Genomic DNA, 19,053 nt, shown 5'->3' on the forward strand with positions numbered 1-19,053 from the left:
TCTTATTTTTTTTAAAAGGCTCATTTTTCTTATTAGACTTATAATTTCGGCAGAATATTTGAAACCGTGCTGTGTTGACATTTGGTAAATTTTAGTATCATAAATTTCGCACACAAATTCTTCTAAAGTTTCGAAAATTTCATCGTGCAAACCGGTAGGTAACGTGGGCAACTCCAAGATCCGTTAATTCTTTCTGATAAATTAAATTTTTTTAAATATTTTAAAAGGTATTATTTTGCCTTTTTGGAAAAAAGACGAATTATAATCGTATCCAGTTAATGCGTGGAATTCACATGCACCCGCAATTTGTTTGATCACCGGGCAGTTAGAAAATTTCACCAAAAAAAAACCTGTCTGTTTTAGAATATTTATTCTCAATATTAAAAAATACCCTGTCAAATTAACAATTTCACCCCATGTCCGGAAAAAGAGTACACAGCTATGCATGTATAGTTGTATATTTTTTTTACTGGTTAATAGTATGTGAATAGATTCAGATCAATTTTTGCCCTTTTTATAACTTTTGAGGGCATTTTTGGGGAAAATAACCGCTACCCTCCAGCCAGACCGGCATTTTTGTATTAGGCTATCATGGAAGAGTCACCTGAAAAATTTTCAGGTTGCCTAAAATACCTACTCAAAAATGTCTCACAGCTCTCGTACCATTGCCTACCCGAGTCGTCATGATTTTTGTACTCGTATACTGAGTAAAGTGTAAAAACAAAATAAACTTTGAATCAAACCGCGCGGAGAGGTTGGTGTAAATATTCAAATATTTACACCGGAGTATGCTTAGACTGACCTCTAACGGGGAACGATGAAATGAATGAATGATGAATGAATTGCTTGAACCGTTATCGACATTCATTTCATCGTTCCCCGTTAGAGGTCAGTCTAAGCATACTCCGGTGTAAATATTTGAATATTTACACCAACCTCTCGGTGCGGTTTGATTCAAATCAGTCTTCTTGCAAAGCCTCTTTGATAACGGGTAGACCGAGAAACACGGTGCCGGAGGATGGCAAGAGACTCGATTTGAATCAAAACGAAACCGTTTATTTTGCAAAATTAAAAGTATTGCAATGCATTTTGTTTCCCTGATTTCTTGTTCTGTGATTTCTTCTGTGATAAGTTATCATCATCACTTTCTTCTTCTTCTGTAGATCTAATACTGTCTCCCTCCATTGTAAAGTTCTTTTATATAAGATATCCATTGTTCTGTTTCTATCGTTACATTTTGATATTCATTAATGGTTTTTTTTTCTATCTCTAACGATTTTCTAAACTTTTCGTCGTCTTCCATATCTTTGGTGATCGTGTCCAATAGGTAGTTCTTTTTGTGTCTCTTATCTTAGAATTGATGTCGTTTCTTGTATTGGTAGATGCTGATAGGTGTTGTTTTATTGCTATTAGATTGTTACGTTTTGTTCACATATATTTATTATAGGCCTGGATCCCGCGTACCAAAAAAGTTGATTAATAGCAAGCTGAAAATTTGTTGATAGTTTAACGGTGTCTAGTCGGACAAACTTTGATGTATGGGAACACTAGAACAGGGGAAGTTTTAATTGTGGAACAGGTTAAAAATTGATTTGTTACCCTTTCATTAAATTCTCATGCAAAAATCAGACTGGTATTTATCACCAACTGGGCATTTTAATAAGTCCGACACATAGAACATTTTAAATAACAGGAATTATGTTGGTGATAAATAGCAGTCTGATTTTTGCATGAGAGTTTAATGAAAGGACAACAAATCAATTGGAAGTTCTGTTCGACAAAATACATGGGACATTTTCGTAGTCTGACGTTCCAAATTTTTAACCTGTTCCACAATTAAAATTTCCCCTGTTCCAGTGCTCCCATACATCAAAGTTTGTCCGACTAGACACCGTTAAGCTATTAACAAATTTTCAGCTTGCTATTAATCAACTTTTTTCGGTAAGCGGGATCCAGTCCTATTATATTGGGAGCTTTAACATCCATTGGGCAGTGGAATGTAATGTGTATTGTTATATAATTTTTATGGGGAGAATTTAGAGAATTAATTTTATGTCAAATACCACGAGATCGTAAATTTTCATCGCCCTGTATATGACCAAAATTTGTAAATAAAATAATTTAGCCGTAAGCAGTGTTTCGTGGAAGTCTAAGTGGTAAAGTTTCTACGAACGGATTTATACATTTAAAAACAATGAACTAAAATACGGTCGTTTTAGAAAGTTAATGTGCCGCATTAGAGTGAAACAATAGACCATGTTTTAAATGGTTTCCTAAAAAAAAACGATGTTGTTTAGTTTAGAATAGAGGGTTTTTCTAGAATGTAAGTAAAATTTAATTTTAATATCTCCTGGAAATTGACAAGACATAAAATTTGTATACAAGACTGATAGTTCTTAAGAAAAAAAAGTAGGGATATGATGGGTGAAGAATGCTTGTGATTGGAGAGGAGACCGATGGAAGGGGAATAGAGTGGTGAGTCTCAGATTGAGGAGAGAAAAAGAATTTACTGTGTAATTAAGATCGGAAGCAACCAGTCCAGTTCGAAAGTAGTATTTTTGTGTAAAGTGGTTAATTTGGTGGCCGTGGAAGCAGATTCGTGTTTGAGACGAAATCGTGATAAAGTCGAGAAGTACAAACTCCTTGTGTCCGAATAGATTCCAGTTTCTGTCTGGAACGAGTAGGGTTTATATCAACTTGCACGAGATATCAAGCTGAGAGAAGAAATCTTGGAATTATAAAGATTGATATTGTTTGTATCGAGTCAGAGATTTAATTGAGGAGAGAATTCGAGCGAGTGCTGTTTTTGTTTGTGAAACAATTTGAAGGAGAAGGACAGTCGCAGCATCAGAGGAGCACGTTGTGGGAAAACCGAGGACAACATAATCCATGAGAAGAAGTAAAGAAGATAGAAACGGTTAGTCAGATTATTTGTGAAAAGAGAGAGTTGTTTTATATTACATACCATATTTGTTTTTTATCAACTAACAGTTTTATAGCATACTTTATTCATTCATAAATTCATAGAAGATATAAGTAATCTATTTAAAAAGTGAAAATTAAATTTTGTTTTTTTTTATATAATAATAAAACAGTCTACCGAATCATTTGAATGAATTTTGGTTCAAAAAAGGAGATAGTAGAATTAAAGTTTTTTTTATTAGATAAGAAATTTTTACAACAGAATAAAGTTTAGCATACATTTTGAATCTTATACTTATGGTATAGTATATAAATAAATAATAGTTATACAATTTATATGATTTTGAGTACATATATTTATTTTCCCTGTTTTGTCCTGGATAAAGTAAGCACCGAAAAATACTAGAAGCCACAAACTAAAAGTAATACATTAAAATCAATTAGCCCTGAGAATATTTTTTATTGGAAAGTTTTATTAAATTTGATTTTGTTTTCATGAGTAGCAATTAAAATAATTAATTAATTATAAAAATAAAAATGTATACCATTTTTATTCATTCAGTTGCGGTGCGAAACCAAAACTGTCTTAATTTTTACTCAGATCAGAGAGTGCAGCCAGCACTCTTATCGACGATTTCACCTCTTGTTAGAGGTTCATCAGAGACTGCATAGGCTGCATTTCTCTGGCCCAGGTAAAAATCTTCGACATATCCATCTCCCACCGCAACTGACGAGATGGTAGTAGGTGTCTAGCGGCATCTGCTAAATAAAAGACTAAGTTTTTCAACCTAATAAAAATATTTGTAAATTAAATATTTTTAAAAGATTTTTAATTGAAAAACTTTATTGGCCCATTTCCTGGTGACAACCTCCAAGGCTTCTACAATATGCAAGCCAAATGGATGCTGCAGTGAAGACTAAAGGGAAGGAATTCTACACTATGCAATTCACAACCCCCGTCTGCAGCGTGGTAAAGTTCCAACGGAAAATGGACCTAGTTACTCTATAGGAGTAATACTAATATAAAAATAAAAATGTATACCATTTTTATTCATTCAGTTGCGGTGCGAAACCAAAACTGTCTTAATTTTTACTCAGATCAGAGAGTGCAGCCAGCACTCTTATCGACGATTTCACCTCTTGTTAGAGGTTCATCAGAGACTGCATAGGCTGCATTTCTCTGGCCCAGGTAAAAATCTTCGACATGTCCATCTCCCACCGCAACTGACGAGATGGTAGTAGGTGCCTAGCGGCATCTGCTAAATTAAAGACTAAGTTTTTCAACCTAATAAAAATATTTGTAAATTAAATATTTTTAAAAGATTTTTAATTATAACTTTAACAATAAAGTTTTTCAATTAAAAATCTTTTAAAAATATTTAATTTACAAATATTTTTATTAGGTTGAAAAACTTAGTCTTTAATTTAGCAGATGCCGCTAGGCACCTACTACCATCTCGTCAGTTGCGGTGGGAGATGGATATGTCGAAGATTTTTACCTGGGCCAGAGAAATGCAGCCTATGCAGTCTCTGATGAACCTCTAACAAGAGGTGAAATCGTCGATAAGAGTGCTGGCTGCACTCTCTGATCTGAGTAAAAATTAAGACAGTTTTGGTTTCGCACCGCAACTGAATGAATAAAAATGGTATACATTTTTATTTTTATATTAGTATTACTCCTATAGAGTAACTACGTCCATTTTCCGTTGGAACTTTACCACGCTGCAGACGGGGGTTGTGAATTGCATAGTGTAGAATTCCTTCCCTTTAGTCTTCACTGCAGCATCCATTTGGCTTGCATATTGTAGAAGCCTTGGAAGTTGTCACCAGGAAATGGGCCAATAAAGTTTTTCAATTAAAAATCTTTTAAAAATATTTAATTTACAAATATTTTTATTAGGTTGAAAAACTTAGTCTTTTATTTAGCAGATGCCGCTAGGCACCTACTACCATCTCGTCAGTTGCGGTGGGAGATGGATATGTCGAAGATTTTTACCTGGGCCAGAGAAATGCAGCCTATGCAGTCTCTGATGAACCTCTAACAAGAGGTGAAATCGTCGATAAGAGTGCTGGCTGCACTCTCTGATCTGAGTAAAAATTAAGACAGTTTTGGTTTCGCACCGCAACTGAATGAATAAAAATGGTATACATTTTTATTTTTATATTAGTATTACTCCTATAGAGTAACTAGGTCCATTTTCCGTTGGAACTTTACCACGCTGCAGACGGGGGTTGTGAATTGCATAGTGTAGAATTCCTTCCCTTTAGTCTTCACTGCAGCATCCATTTGGCTTGCATATTGTAGAAGTCTTGGAGGTTGTCACCAGGAAATGGGCCAATAAAGTTTTTCAATTAAAAATCTTTTAAAAATATTTAATTTACAAATATTTTTATTAGGTTGAAAAACTTAGTCTTTTATTTAGCAGATGCCGCTAGGCATCTCGTCAGTTGCGGTGGGAGATGGATATGTCGAAGATTTTTACCTGGGCCAGAGAAATGCAGCCTATGCAGTCTCTGATGAACCTCTAACAAGAGGTGAAATCGTCGATAAGAGTGCTGGCTGCACTCTCTGATCTGAGTAAAAATTAAGACAGTTTTGGTTTCGCACCGCAACTGAATGAATAAAAATGGTATACATTTTTATTTTTATATTAGTATTACTCCTATAGAGTAACTACGTCCATTTTCCGTTGGAACTTTACCACGCTGCAGACGGGGGTTGTGAATTGCATAGTGTAGAATTCCTTCCCTTTAGTCTTCACTGCAGCATCCATTTGGCTTGCATATTGTAGAAGCCTTGGAAGTTGTCACCAGGAAATGGGCCAATAAAGTTTTTCAATTAAAAATCTTTTAAAAATATTTAATTTACAAATATTTTTATTAGGTTGAAAAACTTAGTCTTTTAATTAATTAATTAATCGAATTAATGAGATGCTGATCAATCTCATAACAGAGAGAAAATACAGGGCATAATAGTATATTCTGTAACATTCTTAGAGTTGAATGACAGAAAAATCTTTTTTTTTTTTTTAGAAAAGACCACGACTTTTGGATCCTCAACAATCAGTCAATGATGAAACCAGTTCCGGGATTGACTCAGACGTTGACGATACTAATATTATTGTAGGAGAACAAGTAAGTGAATTTCAAAAGAATTCGCTGTAAAACGAAATAAAGAGACGTATTATATTTCAGTTCGTTCAGACAGCGCCATAAACGCCCTTACTAGTTTCATTCTGATTAGAGATCATAAGAGAGTGTATATATGGTTATCTCTGAACAAACTGAAACAAACCAAGCCTCCTAGTAACGAATCACGATAAAATATCTCGATATGGATGCCGTAGCTACATCTGCCTAAAACAATTCGAAGTTTTATTTTCGGAGAAATAAAACTTCTAATGAGACTAAGTTTCTGGTTACGCCTTTGTGGTACGAGAAACTACGAAGCAGTGGCGGCTCGTGGCTTTAGAGACAGGGTCGGCAAGGTTTTGTCTCCTCAAATAGGTATGCCATCTAATTAAAAGGCTTCAATTTCATAGGAGATTTTTGGTTTTTGTTTTTTTTTTATTTTTTTTTGTTTTTTCCTATAAATTTAGAACCTAAACCTGTTTATAAATTAAGTCTATTTAGTCTATGTTGTTTCGAAGTAGCAAAATGGGTTATAACGTCATTGTAAAATTTATTATTGCTTTGGAGAGATTTTAAAAGTTTTTCTCTATTGACATTTGAAATTTGAGACAAGTTTGACATTCTCTCTTGTTTCATGGAGTTTCGACAATACGTTTTGACTCTTTTGAGACAAGAGAAATTCCGTTGATTTGAGGCAGAATTTGCCCACCTTTGAGCACAATAATTTATTAATTTCGGGAACAGTTTGTTGTACCTAATGAATTGCAGTATATAAAATTATACAAACTTATCCCACTTTCCGAAAATATTTGAATCAGAATATAAACCTGTTAATCCATTTTCTTATTTTATTTGATTAAAGAATGATGGATAATTTTTAACGAACTTGTCTAATAGATATTTTGAAAAATTTTTGGCGTAACTTTTAAATTTTGAATCGTCAAAGAGGTCAATGACTTATAACAGTGAATAAATAATCTAAAAGGGAAGTTCCCTAGGTTGGCTGTATACCATATAGTTAAAAAACTCTCAACATGAAGTAAAAACCACTTCTACGTAATTGGTTTATTTATTAAAATTTAAAAAATCCCAATGGATTGAATAAGATGTGTCCAATTCAGAACGTTTTCAGACCTATCGGTCCATCATCAGTGAATTTGAATACTTGCTAAATAGCCCCAGAACCAAACAATGGTTGAATTTATAATTCGATTTACATTATTTAAAAGTAATATTAAACAGGCTAAACGCCGATGTTACAAGATATAACCTCCGGGAACATGGTGAAACCCTACCAGAAAACTTAATCAACCATCTTAGGCCAACGCTGACCACCAAGAAACTAGTGAGTAAATAATAGTTTTGCCTGGTGCAATAGTTTTAACTTTTGCCAGTAGACCATACAATTCACCGGACATCAAGGCAACACCGTCATAAATTTGCCTTACCAATTTATTTTTGATATCAAAAAATTTTAATATGTCCTTTAAAACATCAAAAATATATTCTGTCTTATGGCTTCTACTCACGTCTGAAAACCTAAAAACCTCTCATAAATATTAGACGTAACGCGTATCGAAGAACAATTGATACTTGTGAATGACATGTTACCTCTATCAGTAGTTTCGTCTACTTCTACCGAAAAGCATCAAAATGTAATTACTAATTTATTCTTTCATTCTGTGCTGTTTTAGATACGCCGCTAAATGTCTTCTAGTCAGAAAGTAAATTAGAAAATTTGTTAAATAATTTTATTTGTTCTCTATAATTAACTTGATGTAACGAATTCTCCGATTCATCCTGTCCCCTAAATGGTAATTCCTAACAACTTAAAAAAATTACAATATCAATCATTAAACGACGTAAAACTACTTACTTACCTTCATAATTTTATCCCGGGCGCGCTTAGGTACGTGCCTTGCTACCGTTTGCAGATCGCCGGTCGGCAGATTGGTTTCTGCCGTACTTGCCATTAAAATAAATACGGGAAATGTATAATTGGTTGCCTATCGGCTAATATTCCATAGCTTCTTATTACAAGCAAATCTTCAAACTGGGGACGGCTTGCCGAAAACACACAATCGCAATCGGGTGCATGGCTATAGGATCATTTTTGAAGAGTCTCTTACGCACAGCGCACAGGGATCACTTAACGTATGGGATAGATCGAATTCTTTTAAAAACAATGAATAAAATTTAGTCTGTATGTATTATCTTACAGATATTTTTTTTATTTCACAGAAACGAATATCATCAACTCTGGTTAAATTAAATATTTAAAAAAATCTATAATGTGTCCATAAATGTGTGGGTCGGCACTGCCGACCCTGCCGACCCTAACCAGCCGCCACTGCTACGAAGGCGTAACCAGAAACTTGTCTTATTAGAAGTTTTGTTTCTCCGGAAATAAAACTTAGAATTGTAAGTAGATTTAATTCCAAATAATATTTTCACTCTATTATTCCAACAATAATATAATTTTGGATAATATTTGAGGTGGATTAAATGTTGTTTTTTAAACAAAAGGAGCAAATATTTACTGTAATGAATTATCAATTACTCGTCTACCTCGTTTGAACCTTGTGTTTGTTTGGATGACCCGTATATGGATCCACCTACTTTTTTCGCTAAAAATAGCTAAAGTTTGTCAAATTTTGATATGAAACACGAAAAGCTTTAATACACTGCGCGTCAGAGAAAACCCACGAAATTTTAGAAATTTTAGATTTTTTTTATCTTTTTTCTTATTTATATCAAATTAAATCTATTGTGTTATTGTATATTGATTCAGTTATTCTTGTAGCACATAATCTGACATTATCATTAGTAACATGAAAAACGAGGAGAAATTTGAGAAAGTAATAAATGTATTGGAAATTTCGATTTACGCTTAGTTACAGTTATAGCAATAATTAAATTATAGAGTCACGAAAACCAAGTATCACTCGTTTCAATAATGTGTGTTTCCACCACCATTCTGAATACCACTCATTCGATTTGGCATACAATTGATCACGTTTTCGATGTCCCTTCGGGAAAGAGCGGTACATTCTTCAATGAGAGCTATTCGCGGTGTGCAAGTACTTGGAAGGGACACGAGAAACGACCGTGCGCGAGTCGCGGAGAAATATTGCAACTATCTTAAATAATTCATATTGTCAATTGAAATTGTCAAATTGACGTATATTTCATACCTTCTGTCATTGAAGCAGAAAAATTATATATTGCTCCACAATATCGATATGATATGCAATTATTATATAAAGGTAAATTTAATTAATTGTATTTTGCTTGCAGTACTGCATTTTAATAACTAATTTTATTTACTACATACAATTGTTTACGTTTGCATAACATAACCTGCATCTTATTTTTTCTTCTTATTATTTTTTTGGACTATGGCCTTGACAATTATCCAGTAACCAGGACTAATATAATTGGCCAATATAATTAAAAGTGCGAATAAAAGTACAGAGCGTAGAAATAGGGGTCGCTTTGCCGAACTTGCACGGTCCCAATTCGAAGCTCTTCACATGTTGTTGGAGTAACTATACAACGTCTTACACGCCTATTGAGAAGTCTCCATGTTCGCTCAATAGGATTAAGGTCTGGACTTTGAGCAGGCCAATCCATTTTTGAAATAACATCTTCAAGATACTGTGTTACAATCCTTGCCCGTGTGATCTCGCATTATGTTGCATTGGCAGAAAACCATTACCATTAAACCCAGCATATGGCATCGCATGATGTTGTAGGATCTCCGTTTTGTATCAGTGTGCTGTTAATGTGCCCCTCTCAATCAAGACGAGATCCCTGCCCAAAACATTACTGAGCCACCACCAAAAGCAACCCGGTGTAACCGAGAGCAGGCAGCATGACGTTCTTAAGCATTTGTGTGGGCCTTATTTCGACCATCTTTACCATAAATTTATATTCTGCACTCATCCGTAGCCAATACTTTTTCCCAACCGTCTATTGTCCAATTGAAGTGTTTACGGGCAAATGTAAGTCTGCGTCTTTTGTGAGCAGCATTATACAGAGTATCCCGAAAAGATTGGTCATAAATTTACCACATATTCTGGGGTCAAAAATAGTTCGATTGAACCTAACTTACGTTAGTACAAATGTGCTCATAAAAAAAGTTACAGCCCTTTAAAGTTACAAAATGAAAATCGATTTTTTTCAATATATCGAAAACTATTAGAGATTTTGTATTGAAAATGGACATGTATTATTCTTGTGGCAGGAACATCTTAAAACAAAATTATAGTGAAGTTTGTCCGCCCCATAAAAATTGTATGGGGGTTTTGTTCCCTTAAATCCCCCCAAACTTTTGTGTACGTTCCAATTAATTCATTATTGTGATACCATTAGTTAAACAAAACGTTTTTAAAACTTTTTTTTTCTCTTAGTATTTTTTCGATAATCCAGTTTTTATCGAGATTCGGCTTCTTTTTTTTAATGTATTTACATAAAAATTTTATGGGAGTTTTGTTCCTTTAAAGCCGTTTGTGTACGTTCCAATTAAACTATTATTGTGGTACCATTAGTTAAACACAGTGTTTTTAAAACTTTTTTGCCTCTTAGTCTTTTTTTGACAAGTCACCTTTTATCGAGATGTGGCTTCTTTTTCAAAATATACCTAAAAATGCAAATTATAAATAAATTTTCAGATTATTAACAGGTCTCTATAATCGTACTTAACCATATACAAATATGTGGTGGATTCGACAAATATTCAAAATATTTCGATAAACACTGGCTTATCGAAAAAGTACTAATAGGCAAAAAAGTTTTAAAAACATTGTGTTTAACTAATGGTGCCACAATAATAATTTAATTGGAACGTACACAAAAGTTTCGGGGGGTTTAAAGGAACAAAACCCCCATAAAATTTTTATGGAGTGCACAAATTTCACTTTAATTTTTTTATAAGATGTTGCTGCCATAAGAATGCCACATGTCCATTTTCAATACAAAATCTCTAAGAGTTTTCGATATATGAAAAAAAATCGATTTTAATTTTGTAACTTCAAAGGGCTGTAACTTTTTTTGTGTGCATTATTGTATAATATAGGTAAGTGAGGTTCAATCAACTCATTTTTGACCCCAGAATCTGTGGTATAATTTATGACCAATCTTTTCTGGACACCCTGTATAATGGTCCCGTTTGCTGGATTGCAAGCTGTCAAACTCTGTTGTGTTAACCTTTGTCGAACAGTACTTAACAGTAGAAATGCTGAAATGGTCCTTGGACTTGCTGAATATGGCTTTGGAGCATTTTAGCAGTTTGCATCCGGTTTCGCAAGGCAGCAATAGTGAGACCGTGATCTTTTATGACTCTTATATTCCTTTTTGCACCCGTGCCGGGTCGCCAGTGATGAGAATCGGTCTCAAGAGATCGTTGGTAAGTTGTCTGTTTAATTGGACGACTAACATTCAATTGTCTTGGGACATCCCTTTGGCTTTTTCCATTTTCCAGCAATGTAACAATCTGAACAGACTTTCGATATTTTTCCATCACTATTAAGCAATACAATTAATTCACTATAAGGAGGTAAGTGTAACAATAAGATATCTCAGCAACTCTTTAGAATGCTACAATAGTTCACACAATTCTGAAAACAATCAATATCGCGAAATTTCGTTGATTCGTAAATAATGAGTTCTAATGAGAATTTTATGATTTAATAAGTTTTGCGAATTTATTTATTCTGTTTGAAGGCTCGATCTAGCTTCTCAGTACACACAATAATACATTTAATTTAATTAACATAAAACAAATAAAAGAAATATGGAGAAATATATAAAAAATATAAAATTTCCTAAATTGTGTGGGTGACCTGTTTTCTCTGACGCGCAGTGTACATCACAGGTCAACACATGTTTTGGTGCCACACTTTGTTTAAATGTTTGGACACAATATTCAGGAGTGACGGGGTGACAGTATACAGGGTGAGGCAGATAAAGGGCCTATTAGAAATATCTCGAGAACTCAAGATAAGAAAATTATGAAAATCGGAATACAAGGGTTTTGAGGTGTGAACTATTTAATGAAAATATTTTGGTCTCTTTGCTACTTCCGGTTATACCGGAAGTTGGTTGTAACTTCGTTTTTTTAAATCGGACACCCTGTATATTTTTACATTTTTGGATTTTCCTTGATTTCTTCTTTCTTAAAATATAAGTTTTTGTAATATTATACAGGGTAGGTTAAAAGATAATTACGTTTTTTAATTAATTTCGTAGCAAAATTAACACCCTGTAGAATTGTAGTAGTTTGACATAATAAACTCTGTGTATGTTCAAATGATTTTTAATATAGTCTAATATGTTAAGAATTATTGGTATAGTTAAATTTTTCCTTTTATACAGGGTTGGTCGAAATTCAGAATAAGTATTTTCTGAGTTTTCTTAAATGGAACACCCTGTATTTTAGTATTGTAATGAAATGTTATTTTAGGATACTTTTTGATTTCTTAAGCAATCCCTATACCTAACTGCTTCAATTTGTGAGTTATTGGTGATTCAAGACAAACATTAATTGCAGCACAAAATACCTGAAATTTTATTAGGTTGGCCGTAAAAATATTCAATCACAAATAATTTTTCGGAAATAAATACATACTAATCGAGACTGATACTTGCCAATAATGGTTGAGCTATCAAAATATCTACGTAGTTAAGATTGTTGGTGCGATTAACAATTAAGCTCAAATTAAAGCAGTTGGGTATAGGGAATGTTTAAGAAATTAAAAAGTACCATAAAATACCATTTCATTACAATACTAAAATATAGTGTGTTCCATTTAAGAAAACTAAGAAAATACATATTCCGAGTTTCGACCCACCCTGTATACTAAAATTCAAAATTTAGCTATACTAATAATTGGTAACAATAGTAGACCATATTAAAAATTATTTGAACATATAAAGGGATTTTGATGTAAAACTACTACAATTCTACAGGGTGTGAATTTTGCTACGAAATTAATAAAAATACGTAATTATCTTTTAATCTGCCCTATATAATATTACAAAACCTTATATTTTAAGAAATAGGAAATCGAGGAAAATCCAAAAACGTAAAAATATATAGGGTGTCCTATTTAAAAAAACGAAGTTACAATCAACTTCCGGTATAACCGGAAGTAGCAAAGAGACCAAAATATTTTCATTAAATAGTTCACACCTCATAACTCCTATATTCCAATTTTCATAATTTTCTTTACTTTAGTTCTCGAGATATTTCTAATAGGCCCTTTATCTGCCTCACCCTATATACAGGGTGTTTCATTGGGAAACGGAAATACTTTAATGGTGAATAGAGGTCACCGAGGCTGTTCTAGGTGTACTAAATTTTTTGCCCTACCGACTTTTATATCCGAGTTACAGGGTGTTTTATCGATTTTGCTCATTTATTTCCTAAGCCATAACTTTAGAACCACACTGTATATTACTGATTAACAAAAAATTATAAAGTAATTATGACCTTAAAACAACACCCTGTATATTGAAATTTTGAAAATCTGTTTGCATATTTGAAAAGAGCATAAAAAACTAAGTCTAATGGTTCGCTTCGATTTTTCGGCCAGATAATTTTTTGACTTTAATTTTGAAATTATATTGAATTTTTTAAGAACTCAACATTAAAAAGCAGGTATTATTAACTTTTAATTATAAATTATTAAAGTTATTGAATAAACACTCATTTTAAAATGAGCATTTTAAAATACTTATTTACCACATTGGAAAGACCCAATTATTAATCACAAGAAAAATCCAGGTCAGGATTAACAAAAAAACATAAAGTAGTTGTGACCTTGAAACAACACCCTGTATATTGACATTTTCAAAATTTGTTTGAACATTTGAAAAGACCACAAAAATGCGAGTTTATCGGTTCACTTTGATTTTTTGTGCAAAAATTTATTAACCCCAATTTTGAAATTAAATATATTCAAATTTTTAAGAACCCTGAAATTAATAAGCAGGTTTTTAAAGCACTTTTAATAATAAATCATTCAAGTTAATGAATAAATACTAATTTTAAAAATAATCAGTTATTATTTATTGCGTTAGAAGGACTCACTTACTAACCACAAGAAAAATCCAGGTTCGTATTAACAACAAAATACAAAGTAATTGTGACCTTGAAAAAACACCCTGTATATTGAAATTTTTAAAATACGTTTGCACACCTGAAGAGAACACGAAAAACTAAGTTCAATGTCCCGCTTTAATTTTTTTGTACAGACAATTTAATGACATTACTTTTGAAATTATATCGAAATTTTTCAGAGTTCTTAAAAATTTCGACATAATTTCAAAATTAAATTCATTAAATTGTCTGGCCAAAAATTGAAGCGAACGATTAAACTTAGTTTTTTGTGTTCTTTTCATACCTATGTGCAAACGGATTTTGAAAATTTCAATATAGAGGGTGTTGTTTCAAGGTTACAATTACTTTATATTGTTTTGTTAATCCGGACTTGTGGATTTTTGTTGTGATTTGTAAGTGGGTCGTTCGAATGTCGTAAATAAGTATTGATTAAATATATTTAATTTCAAAATTAAAGTCATTAAATTTCCTTCAAAAAAAAATTAAAGCAAACCGATAAACTCAGATTTTTGTGGTCTTTTCAAATGTGGAAACAAATTTTGAAAATTTCAATATACAGGGTGTTGTTTTAAGATCACAATTACTTTATGTTTTTTTGTTAATCCGGACCTGGATTTTTCCTGTGATTAAGAATTGGGTCGTTTCAATGTGGTAAATAAGTATTGATTAGTTTTAAAATGAGTATTTATTCAATAGCTTTAATATTTTTTATAATTAAAAGTTAATAATACCTGCTTTTTAATGTCAGAGTTCTTAAAAAATTCAATATAATTTCAAAATTAAAGTCATAAAATTGTCTGGCCGAAAAATTGAAGCGAATGATTATACTTAGTTTTTTGTGCTCTTTTCAAATATGCAAACAGATTTTCAGAGTTTCAATATACAGGGTGTTGTTTTAAGGTCACAATTACTTTATAATTTTTTGTTAATCCGGACCTGGATTTTTCTTGTGATTATTATGTCGGTCGTTTGGGTTTTGGATGAGACACCTGTGTGCTGAATATAAAAAAATATACAGGGTGGTTCTAAAGTTATGGCTTGGGAAATAAATTGGCAAAATCGATAAAACACCCCACCCCGTAACTCGGTTATACAAGTCGGTAGGGCAAAAAATGTAGTATGCCTAGAACCGCCTCGGTGACCTCTATTCACAATTAAAGTATTTCCGTTTCCCTATGAAACACGCTGTATAAAGAAAACCATTACATTTTCGCATAAAATGGTAATGATTGGGCATTCTCAAGCAAAAGAATTACTTATTCAAATAGAAAATAATAACATAATCTTAGTTACTTGTCTTTATCGTTCACCATCTGGTGATGTGGAAGAATTCCTTCAATACTTAAGCCAATATTTAGAACAACAAAAACAAGAACGGGTAGCGAATTATATACTACTCGAGGACATTAATATTAATATTAAGGATACAATATCGAACATGCTTACGAATATCTTAACTTGATGTATGTGTATGAATACCAATTTGAATCTATGGTCAACAAATATACAAGAATACAGGGAAAATCTAAAAGTCGCATTGATCATATTTTTTTAAATCGCAGGGAATTCATAGACAATCTAAGGCAGCAGTCATGGAAACTTGCGTTACTGATCATAAACCGACTGTTATTTGCTTACAACTTAAGCTAAAAAATATAAAAAACTAGGCAGAGAACAACACTTAATCAATTACAAAGAACTAAAAAAAGACTTAGAAAGTTATGATTGGTGCGAATATAATGCTTTTAAAAATGTTAATGTTAAATGCAATCTATTATGTGAAACAGTTATATAAAAAACACAAAAGACGGGAAATGAAGCGTCAAAGTTGGATAACTGCAGGACTGGTTAAATCCATAAACACAAAAAATCTTTTGTATCGTAAACATGTCAAAGATCTTGACAATGTTAATAAAAAAAGAGTATTTAAATTATAGAAAACACTTAAATATATTAATAAAAAATGCTAAGAAAAATTACTTTAGAAATGAAATTGAGAAAAACAAGAATGTTTCCAAAAACTTGTAGAATATTGTTAAAACTTTGACAAGTAAAGAAACTGAAAAAAATGTTATAGAAATAGTTACACAAGAAGGAACTACTGTAGCAGATGGTGAAGCTATCTCTAATTCTTATGCTCTTTATGTTACAGAAATTGGAGAATCTTATGCCAAAAAAATCATACCACCGACATCGTATTTCCCTAAATATAACAATGTGATGCATTCTATGTATTTAAGACCGGTCTCTGAAAGCGAAATTGAGGGAATTATTAAAACACTTAAAAAAAACAAATCACCCGGTATTCACAACATTAGAGCAGAAGCAGAAACAATAAAAATTATAGATAAACAAATCACCAAACCGTTGATGGATCTAATAAATTTAATATTTAAAACTGGTGAGTGTCCAGACAAATTTAAAGAAACGGTAGTAATTCCTATACACAAGAAAGGAGATAAACTAAGTTTGTCAAACTACAGACCAATTTCATTAGTTACTACTTTAACAAAAAGCTTTGAAAAATGTCTTAAAATCATATTAACATATTTTCTCGATAAACACAACATATTATCGTCTTCTCAGTTTGGATTCCGTGAAGGTTTTTCGACAAATGACGCAATTATAGAACTCACCAATGAAATATATAATCGAATTGACAATAGCCAACCTACTGCTTGTGTGTTTCTAGATCTCGCAAAAGCTTTCGATACTGTAAGCCATCCAAAACTACTAGAGGCACTAGAAAATAGTGGAATACGCGGCACTGCTTATAGTCTACTGAAATCTTACTTGGACAATAGACAACAAATTGTTAGGATAAATAATATCAATAGTAACAAACTTCACTTAAGATGCGGTGTGCCCCAAGGTACAGTATTAGGGCCACTATTATTCAATATCCACGTCAACGATTTATATAACCTCAATACTCAGGGGAAGATAATAAGTTTTGCCGATGACACTGCAATTTTATATAGCGCAGACAATTGGGAACATTTAAGGGATAAAATTAATGTAGATATGCACAAACTAATAAAATGATTTAATTATAAAGGTTTAACAATTAATTATGAAAAAACCTTTTTTGTTCCGTTTTGCAGTTACAAAGTATCACTACCTTTCTTATAGTGCTATAACAATTAAAAACACGAAAGGAAATATAATTATAAAATCAAGTAACAATATAAAATATCTTGGAGTAAAAATCGACTCTCATTTAAGATGGGATGCCCACATAGATGAAATAACAAAGTGTTTGAGAGCCTTGGTTCAAAAGTTCAAATTTCTCAAATCTAAAATAGATTTAAAATATTTAAAAATATTATATTATGCACTAGTTGAATCTAGAATTAGATATGGAATACTTGAGTGGGGCGGTGTACAAAAAACTTATTTAAAGAAAGTCGGCATCTTACAAAAAAAATATTGAAAATAATAATTAACAAAAAAATTACATACCCGTCTAATGTATTATTCTGTGATACTAACGTAGTGGATACGAGGCAACTTTATATGTATTCCCTGCTATTGTACACATACATACAACCATAAACATATCCTGCATACATTACCTCATCACTATGAGACTCGCATTAAAACCAACCAACATGTGCAATTGGGAAATATTAAAAAATCAATAGCACAGAGATCTGCCATGTATCTTGCTCCAAAAGTATTTAATCACTTGCCCAACATATACAAGATATATATTAATACTCTGAATTCATTGAGGGCCGGTTGTTCGAACGCTAATCAACAATGATCATTATTAAATATTTAATTACTGTCACCAAAACTGTCAATGTCAACTTTGTTTGGGTTGCTGAAAACATAATTAATTACAATTATGAGATTTATTATTAATTATGTTAATAATTATTGTTATATTAATTGATTATAGTCTCAGAATTGTAATTAATTATGTTTTAACAATTGACATTGACAGTAATTAATTATTTGATAATGATCATTGTTGATTAGCGTTCGAACAACCGGCCCTAAGTATGGTAAAATCTATATTCAAAAAGTATGTATTGAACCTAGATCGTATTATTGTACATAAATTATAAAAAAAAGAATGTTTGCAATAGAGTGTTTGTTAAATTTACCCAGTTCCTTTATTTATAATATAAAAAAATAAATACATGTAAGATAATAGAATGTTTGTAGCTAGGCATTTAGTATACACATACTATATTTAAAAACTAAATATTGTAACAATCTATCCCTGTGTTCGATCAATAGGTTTTAACGGGTAGTGAGTAAATGTTTCTTTATTTTCCAGGAAAAACATGTAAAATTAAAACGTAGAGTGCAATAATGTAAAACGAAGAATGTAAAATTAACATGTATGGATTTAATTCTTGTACTGTGAAATTAATAAATATTATTATTATTATTAATTGTGGTGCGCTAAAACTATTAATACCATACGATTCTCTATATTAACTCGTGTGAAAAAAATGTAAGCGAATAATTTATTTAGTTAGTCTTATTCATACATATACAATATACAGGGTGTTTGGTAAAGAATGGACCATAGCTTAACCTTAGATTCCTGAGGTTAAAATAGGTCGACTAAAGCTAACTTACCTTAGTACGAAAGTTGATATATAATAACAGAAATACAGGGTGTCAAAGTTAAACTTTTATTTTAGTTATTTTTTAATATTTCCTGACAGGAATGAGGTAACACGAAATTTGGTAAGTGGGGGTTTTTTGGGACAGTAAACTTAAATTCCCCACCAGAAATTATATTCAAGTATATTCAAATGGGAAATAAGCCACAATTTTACCTAAAAATGATTTTATTAACGTTTCGACGCCCAAGTCGGGTGTCGTTGTCAAAATACAAAATAATATTAAATAAACAA

At 32.0% G+C, this 19,053-nt stretch overlaps 1 protein-coding gene across 2 annotated transcripts in view; it reads left to right on the forward strand.

Annotated features, from left to right (window-relative positions):
- The window catches only part of LOC126882307 (glucose-6-phosphate exchanger SLC37A2), a 191,249-nt gene that overhangs the window by 107,323 nt on the left and 64,873 nt on the right, over positions 1–19,053 (forward strand). For both annotated transcript variants that reach the window (XM_050647173.1, XM_050647174.1), the window contains exon 7: positions 5,956–6,057. In XM_050647173.1, the coding sequence (XP_050503130.1) occupies positions 5,956–6,057 (102 nt within the window). The remainder of the gene's footprint in view (positions 1–5,955; positions 6,058–19,053) is intronic.

Source organism: Diabrotica virgifera, chromosome 3, assembly GCF_917563875.1.
Source record: "Diabrotica virgifera virgifera chromosome 3, PGI_DIABVI_V3a".
Taxonomy (NCBI): domain Eukaryota; kingdom Metazoa; phylum Arthropoda; class Insecta; order Coleoptera; family Chrysomelidae; genus Diabrotica; species Diabrotica virgifera.